At 32.5% G+C, this 10,911-nt stretch overlaps 1 protein-coding gene across 7 annotated transcripts in view; it reads left to right on the top strand.

Moving 5' to 3' along the window:
* LOC101895466 (FERM, ARHGEF and pleckstrin domain-containing protein 1) overlaps positions 1-10,705 on the top strand; it is a 145,700-nt gene extending 134,995 nt beyond the window's left edge. Inside the window, exons 12-17 of one of the 7 annotated variants that reach the window (XM_059123378.1) lie at positions 4,993-5,249; positions 5,313-5,784; positions 5,852-6,364; positions 6,464-6,574; positions 7,771-8,227; positions 9,403-10,705. In XM_059123378.1, the coding sequence (XP_058979361.1) occupies positions 4,993-5,249; positions 5,313-5,784; positions 5,852-6,364; positions 6,464-6,574; positions 7,771-8,227; positions 9,403-9,475 (1,883 nt within the window). In that variant the 3' untranslated portion in view covers positions 9,476-10,705. Of the gene's footprint in view, positions 1-4,992; positions 5,250-5,312; positions 5,785-5,851; positions 6,365-6,463; positions 6,575-7,770; positions 8,228-9,402 lie in introns of those variants that run through there. The other 6 variants (XM_020035102.2, XM_059123379.1, XR_009342382.1 and 3 more) reach the window with 6 other exon arrangements.
* The last annotated feature ends 206 nt before the right edge of the window (positions 10,706-10,911 follow it).

Here is a 10,911-nt window from a genome sequence, read left to right as displayed (position 1 = left end):
ATTTGTATTAATTTATTTACATAAATTTAAGTTAAAATATTTTAAAATTGTTATTTGCCTTTTTTTGCTCTTTAATAAGGGACATTGTCCTTAGATGGAAATCTATTACTTCTATCCTATCCATACACATAAAGTCACGAGTGCTATCAATTTTGAATGTTAATATATAGGTCTAAGTGGTCCATATCTAGGCACACGAACCCACATAGAAATACGTTTCGAAACCATTTTGTGGGGAGGTGGCGCCCAACCAGTAAAAAAAAAAAACAAAAAATTCGTAGAAACAGGTGCTATTAATGTCAGAATAGAAACCTTTTCGGAGTAGGCCCGGGTCTCTCCATGCATCTCTATCAAGACATATTGGTGAAAATATCCAAATTCTAAAGGGATTATGGACTATAAAGTCAAATATTTCCAAAATTTATTTTACATTGAAACAAACAAAAAACATTAAATTCGCCGGGTCGATTTTTTATACCCTGCACCTGTGGGTAAAAAAAAAAACATTTTTATATAAAAGTATCTGAATTCACATGTGTTCCACTTTAAACTATAAATACCAGTAAGACCGTTTGGATAATGCTGTTAAACTTTTCCAAATACCATATAGTTGGTGAGACCTTTACATGGGGCCCATACCAAAACGGGAACCTCCATACTACAAGGATTGTCATCTACCATCAAATCGTCTTACATACCAAATTTGAAACAATTTTGTTGATAAATGTGACTAGGATTATCGAAATACCGAGTATCGGTGGGTATCGTTATACGTGTGCTAAAGGAAAACGTGGACCTAAATTTTCAATGTTCTGCCGCCGTAACTAGAACACATTATGACGTAGAAATACCAATTTTTGGACAAATCCAAATGTAGCACAAACCATCAAAACACCAACTATCGGGAGGTACCGTCATATATAAGTTATACAAAAACGTGGGCAATACAATGTTTCGCCACCGGAGCTAGAACCCATTACGAACTACAAATAACAATTTTTGGATAAATCCATGGAAAAGTGTGGCGAAAATCATCAAAATACCGAATATCGGGAGGTACCGTTACATGGGAGCTATACAAAAACATGGACCCACACATACTATATTTTGCCATCGGAGGTAGAACCCATTAAGACCTACAGATACCAATTTTTATACAAAACAGTGCAAAAATGTGGCGAAAATCATCAAAATGCCGAATATCTGGAGGTACCGTTATATGGCGACTATTCCAAAACGTGGACCGATATATCTCATTTTCAATACCAACCATCCTAGATACAATACAAATTGTTCTGCCAAATTGTGAAAATTGTCTACGTCAAAAAGTCAAAAGTCATTAATATCTCATATATTTTTTAAAACGAATCGAGTACTTAATATAGCTCGAACTTTTTCCGTGGTAATATCCATTTTAGACTCAGGTCTGGGGCGAACATGGCAAATATTGGTCTACTGCTTCTCGTACCTCCACCCAAAGGGTCAACATTTTAAATGCCAATAATTCTCAAGAAATTTTCTTCAAGCTTCACATATCCCAATAAGTTGCCATTGGATCTCGCATGAAGATGTGTCGATCGACTCCTTCTGGTACCTGTCGCACAAAGGGTCAACATAACCCTCATAAAATGCGAAATCATTCCGCAGTCCCATTACGGTCTAAAACCATTATTTCGATGAGGCACATTTTGCGCGTATCAAATGATATATACCCTCTTATGACTGAGGGTAGAATTATCCTTCGAATTTCAAAAATTTTACATGAATCTTTATATTAATATTCAATAACAAAGCACTGTGTATTATTTTAGTTCTTATTTAAACATTTATTTAGTTTCTACTAAAACTGCTTACAATTATAATAAACAATTCAATTTCACGATTGGCAAAAATATAGTTTCCATTTTAACAAATCAAAAATATCTTTAATAAATCAAAATTCTTTAAGGTTAATTTTATTAAATTTAATATTACAATATTTAAAAAAAATATATATGTAATCAAAAATTGTGTATACTCAATTAATTTCCTACCTATTAATATAATAACTTAATTTATCAATTATAATCAAAATCTTTCAAATCTTCCTACATATAATCAAACTAATTAATTTAATTATAAATATGTGTCTGTGTATATTTATTTAGTCATAAATAGTATTTATAATTTAGTTGTGTCTTTTAGTTTTTATGAGTCTAAGTTGAATGTTAGAAATCTAAAAAGGTGAAGTATGAATGAAAAAAAAAAACGAAATTCGAAAACAAAACTTGCATTTAGATTTTAATTTTAACAAATTTACAAAAAAAAACAGAAAACCAAAACTCTTCTTTGTAGATTATTACATTTACAAACCAAATAACAAAAACCACAACAAAAAGAAAAATGAAATTACTCTAAATGGGGTTAACGAGGGGCGGATGGTGTTGGTTTTTGAATTCTTTCCCACGGAATGCATTTTTTTCTAAAGAGACAAATCCTTCAAACAAATCCACCAATAATTGAGGAAAAATAATTAGTGAAGATGGCAACGCGAATGGGTCTTTTTCGTACCTTGTGTAACCTATGTTGCATATGCAATTGATGCAAAGTTTGAAGTGCTCTTTTGTTTTGCATTTTGTATAACAATTAAGCGACTTGAAACAATTAATTTTCCATTTTAGGGGTCTTATGTATGTAGAATATATATAGAAGCTTGAAAGAGTAATCATGAACGGCGAATTTTACCAATATTTCTCGGTCACTTTAAAGCAATTTATTCAATAAAATGCAAAAATAATAAACACTACACCTATATAACGTGGAAAAAATACAATTTTGAAAGCGATCTTGGAACAACTCTAGTTTAGAATAACCCTACAATTTTTTCGAATTTTTTTCCAGATGTAGTTATTTTTACCCTGATTCCGGCAAACTATTTTCTTCTTGGCGGGCGGCCCGGGACCGAAAGTCCGGGTTCAAGGCCCGGCCTGGACCCGGATCTACTTACTCGATATAGTTATAGTCAAATTATTTTTTGGACCCGGAAGTTATAAGTTATGGTTCGGAAGTTATAGTCAAATTATTGATTTTTTGCACCCAATTTTTTTATAAAAACCCCAAAAAGTCGAAAAAGTGTTGGATAGGTATTTTCATAAGCTTTCCAACGATACCTATATTGTCTATATCTGGTAAGTGGATCCGGGTCTAGTCGGGGTCTTGAACCCGGACTTTCGGGTCAAAAATCTGGGGTCCCGGGTCCGTCCTCCAAGAAAAAAAATGTTTCCGGGATCAGGGATAATAAAAATAATAGAGTTAAGCCGCGATCATGATATCTAATATCTCCTTCGGAATTATTTTTTGGGTAAAAAAAGTGAAAATGGGAAAAATTCCGTGCGGAATAATTATTCATGATTGGATATTCAAATATGAATATATCAAATTTGAATATTCAAGACTTCTGGAGAGATTTCTATTCGTAAAATACCTCCTGAGGATCTTCTATAAATAGAAGTCCTCTAGAGGGTGTACAAAATATAGAAGTCGTATTTAATATCTTGTAAACATAGAAGACTTCCATACATAGAATTTTAAGAAATTTTATAACAAATCCTTCCCCAACAACCACTCCCCCCTCCAACACCCCTCAAAACGAGTACTACAATTAGTTAGGATTTAGTGCCAAATTTTAGATTATATACAAATCAAGAAATTATATATTTAAAAATTAAAAACCGAACAAACGAAATGAAGGTTTAATTATAAATGTTATAGAACCCAAAAGCAAGTGGCAAATTAACAAAAGAATAAAAACAAACAAACGTTTATTAAAAAAAGTGAAAAAAATATATTAACAAATTTAAGTAATCATTCTTATTATAAGAACTTGTACCTTTTTCCTGTTATAACTAATGATGCCAGAATGAAAGTGAAATGAAAAAAGCATTCAAAATGTTCAATATGTGTCAAAAAACAAGAGCCAAGAAAAGAAATTTAATTAAAAACCATATATAATTAATGTAGAAAAACGAATTGGATTGAAGCTGAATATATTTTAAACCAAAATGCTTTTTTATATTGTATTGGAATTTTTATAATTTTTGTGTGGTTTACAAATATTATATATAATTAACAAACAATTTATTTTAACTTGGCTTAAATGTTTTAATTCCAAGAAACAACAAAAAAACATTAAAATGCAAATTTTAAAAAAAGTCATTAACTGGGAAACAAGGCAGACAGTTTAATTTGTTTTGCAAAATCAGTATTATATTAGCAAACCAAATCAAGTGTCAATAATTTAATTGAAAAATGAAATCAAATTTAATTTTTTAAGTATTTCCTAAGGCAAAAAAAAAAAAAAATAAAAAAAATAACTTCCATTAATTTAGAAAAAAAGTTATTTACAAATGCATTATCTTTTGTGACGAATTTTTTAAACACCATTTCCATTAACACGTAAAAAATCTAAATTAACTAGCAACAAAACTGCAATATAAATAAAATAAAAAAAAAAACTTAAATTCTAAAAACTTTCACAAAAAATAAACTAAAATAAAACGGACAACAGTTAAGAATGCAAGTGAAACTAGAAAAGACAACCGAACAATTTAATCAAATCCCCCAAAAATTTATTAATCTACAAAAAGAAATAAAACCAAAACCGAACACAGAAACTGAAAAGCGAAATGGAAAATAAGAAAAATAAACGAAACAAAAAGAGAAAATAAATAAAAATTAATCATTAAAGAAAAAAATCCTGATAAAGAAGTTTCAATTTAAGAGGGGAAGTAAACATTCCACGAGGTCTTTCTAGGGGACTCGCAGATGATATTCCTTCATTTTTATTGAACCATTTTTGTGGTTAGTTTTTACATGTTCAATTTCTATGTTAAAGAGGGTAAATCTCCTTTTTCTAATAGGTTTTCAATATGCAAAAATTGTCCATAATCATCAAAGGCCCCCCAAACAGCTGTTTCCCATATTTTATTTGAAAATTTCCATTTCTTATTTCAGAAGTTTACCATGGCATCAATGGCAATATGTCATTGGATCGGCGAGATCTAACAATTGGCTCAGATAAATCTTCATCGCTATCGCGGTCCGAGGCGGGTACCTATGATGTTATTCAGGCAGAGATACAACATGCCAAGCGGCATGAATTGGCCACTGGGCAGGCGGCCGTAGTCAATACAAATGGTGCGGTAGGGGGAGGTGGTAGCGTCAGTGGATCAACGAATGCAGGCGATAGTGATGCTGAAGGTAAAAAGAGGGTAAGTTAGAAAATTACTGACATATTAAACAGATTTTAATAAGCTTCCTTACCTACTTCGTAGAAATGGCCCACCGAAAAATCCTACTTCCTGGCCAAGGAATTACTGATGAGCGAGAGGACGTATAAGAAAGATTTGGAAATTTTGAATACGAATTTCCGACGAGAACTCTCCGAGGATGATGTGGAAAATCTACAACCCCTCTTTCAAATGTTGGAATCAATGGCCCAACATCATAATGTCTTTTTGCGTGATTTGGAACATCGCCTGGTGTTGTGGGAGGGACGTGGCACCCATGATAGTCATCGCATTGGTGATGTTATGCTACGCAATATGGCTGTTCTGCCGATCTACGATGAATATGCCCAGTCGCATGCCGAGATACTGCAGTGTCTAAATGATATGTATGAAACCGATAATCGTTTCCAACAAATCTACAAAGAATTTGAACAGCAGAAGATATGCTATCTGCCTATTGGCGAGCTGTTGATGAAGCCATTGCAGAGAATGTTACACTATCAATTGATATTGGAAAGTAAGTGGAGTTTTCCTCCCCTCAAGACTCCAAAGTACAGATTCTAATTCTTTCCTTCCCTTTGCAGGACTTTGTGACTTTTATACCGAAGAGCATTTAGATTCTACCGATTGTCAGGCGGTTTATCAACTCCTATCCCGCACCAACAAACACATACGCGATCTTATGCCCGAATCGCTGAATTTCATTCACCTGTGCGAACTGCAGCGTGATGTAAAGGGATTCGACAAATTAGTACAAAATCAACGACGTCTGATACGTCAAGGATGTCTGCTGAAACACTCCAAGCGTGGCCTGCAACAACGAATGTTTTTCTTATTCTCTGATATTCTTCTCTACGGCTGCAAATCACCCATTGATCAATCATTCCGCATTCTTGGCCATGTACCGGTTCGATCTCTGCTGACGGAAAATGGTGAACATAATTCGTTTTCAATATTTGGTGGCCAGTGTGCCATCACTGTGAGTGCCTGCACCACGGCCGAGAAAACTCTGTGGCTAGCGGAATTATCGAAAGCGGCAGCGGATATCAAAAACAAGCCCCATACCCAGCTGACTTTGACAAATCTGAAAAATTGCAGTGAGTATTTAGTGTAATTGCATGAAGTTTATGTTAAGAGTAGTAGTTATGATATGTTGTTGTTGTTATTCTTGTTCATCTTTTTTTCTGGCTGCCAAGAAAAGGACGATGTAATGCCAAGTAAGAAATGCTTTGTAAACTTCCTAACATCCCTCTACTTGAAATTGCAAGTGTTGCGTCCCAGATGCGATGCTGCGGCGAATGGTCAAGGTTAACAAGTCTTGGAATTTTTGTTTTTTGGATCAATTTGCGGATCAGTCATGCTTCATTTTAGTTCAGTTAGCGAAGGGTGCTTCATAGGATGTCAAGGGATATTAATCATCGATCCTTAGAAATGGATTCCCAAAAATGAGATTTTAAAATAAAGATTAATAGAAATTCTTTGAGAACAGAACATCCTTGAGAAGTTAGATAGATCTTTCTACAAAAGAATGCTGGAAATGAAACGAAATTTGAATATTACTTTTTTGGAAAGAAATTGGAATATTTCCAACAAAAACCCGCCGCGCTGTATACAATGTTGTTTGGATTCCGTTTGTATTTTAGAAAGTGGCCTTTCAAGATTATAGTTCCAAACTCCGATGTTGTTCCACAGGCTAATCCACATCCAAACCTTTAATGGAATCAAATTATTGTATATTTTAATTGCGTAATTTTATAAAAAAGAAAACGAATCTACTTTAAATTTGCGCCAATTTGCCAAAGAAACAGGGTATACTAGGTACGAAAAAGACCTATCAGCGTTGCCATCTTCGCAAATTATTTCTTCATCACTTTCTTAGACGAAAAATATTTGCAACACATCAAAGAATTTTTTAATTAAGAAAACATTAATTTATACCACATTTCTAATTAGTTATAAACATATACAATGTTTTTAAATTATTTTTGCATTTTAACCCAATAATTGATTAAAACAAGCCAACATGGCCATGCAAGCCATCAAGAAACGTTCATAAAGTTGGCTGTTAAGCGTCGTATTTTCAAATTTCTATAATGCTCCATAGACTTATCAACATCCAAAATGTATATTCCAATGCTAATATTATAAATTTTGTTTATTAAAACACTTTTAGTTCTTAATTCTTAAAAAACGATAGCATTTCCAACTTGCAAAACAACTAGGTTACACTAGGTACGAAAAGGAACCATCAGCGTTACCAGCTTCACAAATTATTTCTCTTGAATTATTTATGATTTGAATGGTCTTTCAAGACAATGTTTTCCGTTGGAATAGAATTCCGTTAGGATGTTCATCATAGGAATGAAAAAGTCCCTACTTCTCCAGTTTTTTTTTATTACGATTAACAATGAACTTTTAAACCATCCATTACATCTTCCATATCTCCTACAAACATTTATCATTTATATTCTAAAATAATCGTTTCTCTTCTCTCCTCCTACAGCCTCCTCCGAAGAAGGTCTCGATCTGTTAGGTTTGACGAATGGCAATGGAACGATGACAGCCATGCAGATACTCGCCCAGCAACAACAGCAGCAGCAACAAAACAAAACACCACCGTCAAGAAGTAATACGGCCACACACGTCTGTTGGCATCGTGGCGCTACCGTCGGTTTGGGCGATCATCTCATCTCGGCCGAAAATCAACTTTCCGGTTATTTGTTGCGTAAATTTAAGAATTCCAGTGGTTGGCAAAAACTCTGGGTTGTCTTCACCTCATTCTGTTTGTATTTCTATAAGTCGTATCAGGATGAAGTAGCGCTGGCCAGTCTGCCTCTGTTGGGCTACACTGTCGGACCGCCCGGCGTTCAAGATGCTGTACAAAAGGAGTTTGTATTCAAGCTTTCGTTTAAGAATCATGTGTATTTCTTTAGGGCGGAAAGTATACACACATATCAGAGGTAAGTTGAAGCGGGAGAAGATGAAGTAGAATAAGTGTTATAGAAGAAGGTCAAAAGCAGAGGTGTGGAAGATGTTTTATTTACAGAAGATCTGTCCATAGGTAACCTGTATGGGGTCTTTCATATAGAAAAATCACTCAGAAGAAGGTCAAAAGCAGAGCTTTGGAAGATGTTTTATTTACAGAAGACCTGTCCATAGTATACCTGTAGAGGTATATAAAAAGCACGCAGAAGGCTTTCTGTTATAAGAGGAGTTTCAAAGGTCCTCTGTTTCTAGGGAAGACCTTTTAATTGTTTTTTTTGCGAATTTACAAGACTTTTGAAAAGTCTCCTGTGCCCATAGACCCATTTTTAAAATATTTGATGTCCATAGAAGATCTTTCAAAAAATTTCTGTGCCCATAGAAGATATTCTTAAGGTCCTCCTGTATTTAAAGAAGTCATTTAAAGGATTACAGACGACCTTTAAAAGGAAAGGCACGCACGCTGTTTTAAGAGGAAATTTTAAGGTCCTTTGTTTCTAGGAAAAAAACTGTTAATTGTATTTTTTGCGAATTTACAAGATAATTGAAAAGTCTCCGTAAAGCCATTTTTAAGATATTTGATGTCCATAGATAGATTTTTATATATATTTTAAAGATTACAGGCGACCATTAAAAAGACTTCCAAGGAAAAAGAAGTTTTTTTAAAGGTCTTTTATAGAAACTGAATTTCTACAAAATTAATTCTCTGGGTACAGGAGACCCTTAAAAGGCCTTCCATCGTTTCCTCTTTGTATATTAAATATACTTATAAAGATCTTAACAGGACATGCCGAAAAATGTCTTTCGAAGCCATATTGGGCGACCCAGCTGGTAAAAAACCAAATTTGCAAAAAGTTCAATAAATTTGAGATTTGTAACCTATTCGGAGGCGCTCTGAGCCCCACCTTCTCTCGTCGTACGCTCCTGAAATTTATGAATTTATAAAAAAATCGTTTAACGATCCTTTGCTTTAATAAAATATTCTCGGAGGCCTCTTTAAAAAGACCTTTCCAACGCATTTTTAAAGAAGAACTCCAAATGCCTTCTCTTCATAAAGCATCCCCACCATGCCTTCTCTCTGTAAAAACATTTTTGAATGGTTTCTGCATTAATAATTTTTATAATTACTATTTTTTCTATCTTCCCTTTTTAGATGGCTGGAAGTTTTGCGCAGTACCACCCAGACCCAGGATTTTAAAAATATTCATGCATCAGCTCATAATTAAGGAAAAAAAGGAACAAATATTCAACGAAGTACGAACCTGATTTAAAAAAAAAAAATAAATTGAAACCCCAATTCTCCAATGTTTGAAAAACATCACGGATGAATCCCGCAATCCAAACAAATGTACATCCCAATGTACCTAAATGAAAATAAAAAAAATATGGAAAATACCTTGAAAAGTCTTAGCAAACAAAGTGCCTTGAAGTATTTTTGAAAAATAAAATATATTTTTTTATATAATGACAAATAAACTCATTGTTATAAATATTTACACATATAATTTACAGAAAAAATATGTATAGGTATTTAAGAACGAAGAAAGTTTGTTTCCAGGCGACAAATGAAAATTAGCGAAGGGAGTCACCCTTTTAAAATCCAAAACTTTTGTTTTTATATTCAAAATAAAGGGGCAATACGGCAGTTATGCCATTTATAATCATAAAATGCTCCAATATTTAAAAAGAAAATCTTCTATTTTTTCCCCACGAAACCTTTTGAAAAGTGGGGTTATGTTTATTGAATAGAAAGGTATTTAAAATAGACATTGAATTCTAATTTTCCTCTATTTTGCATTTCTATTTTTGTGTGTAAATATTTAATATAATAATATAATCAATTGTTTTCTGTTTTCTTTTTAAAAAAGTACTTTAAAAGTAACAAGTCCAAAATCATACAAAAATCATACAATTATATTAACCTTATTGCAATATCAAACAACGCCTAACTACAAGTATACGTATGTACTTTATTCAAATCTAAAAAAAATATAAATATATAATATAATAAAATAATATCGATGTAACCTGTTATATGTCTTCTAAATATTAAGTTCAACTTGTCATACATACAAATATAGTATACATATATATCTATTTTATATACATTTATATACATAATAATAAATAGCTCGATAACAAATCTATTGAAAATCCTTAAAACACCCCCAAAAAAACGAAGAAAAACAACTTCTTTGATAAGTGGCCTTAAAAAACGATGCAACCTTATTTCTTTAATTTTATTTTTATTTAAAATAAAAAATCACACATAATTTTATAACATAAACTCTATTTTCTCCCAAAAAATAAATACAAGTTTTATCATTCATTCTAATAGAAAAGTTAAGTATTATTTTTCTTTTTGTATGTATTCTATAGGGTTTATAATATACATATATATTTTATGCTAACAACAACTTTTACGCTGATTAAGAGAAAACGAAAAATACCAATTTACATTTATATATTAATACAAATAAAGATATATAATATGAATAAAAAAGAAACCTAAAAATGTAATTATTTTGTCTTGACATAGTACTCTGACAACGATTGGACCAAAAGTAATTGGTATGCAAAAAATAGCCTTAAATTTGAATATAACAGGGCACATTGGATATGAGGTCAAATATAATCCATTTGATGCCAGTTGTATTGGTTA

The sequence above is a fragment of the Musca domestica genome, unplaced genomic scaffold, assembly GCF_030504385.1.
Source record: "Musca domestica strain aabys unplaced genomic scaffold, Musca_domestica.polishedcontigs.V.1.1 24, whole genome shotgun sequence".
Lineage (NCBI taxonomy): Eukaryota > Metazoa > Arthropoda > Insecta > Diptera > Muscidae > Musca > Musca domestica.
The sequence above is the reverse complement of the archived record's forward strand: the minus strand, read 5'-3'. Positions and strand labels throughout refer to the sequence as shown.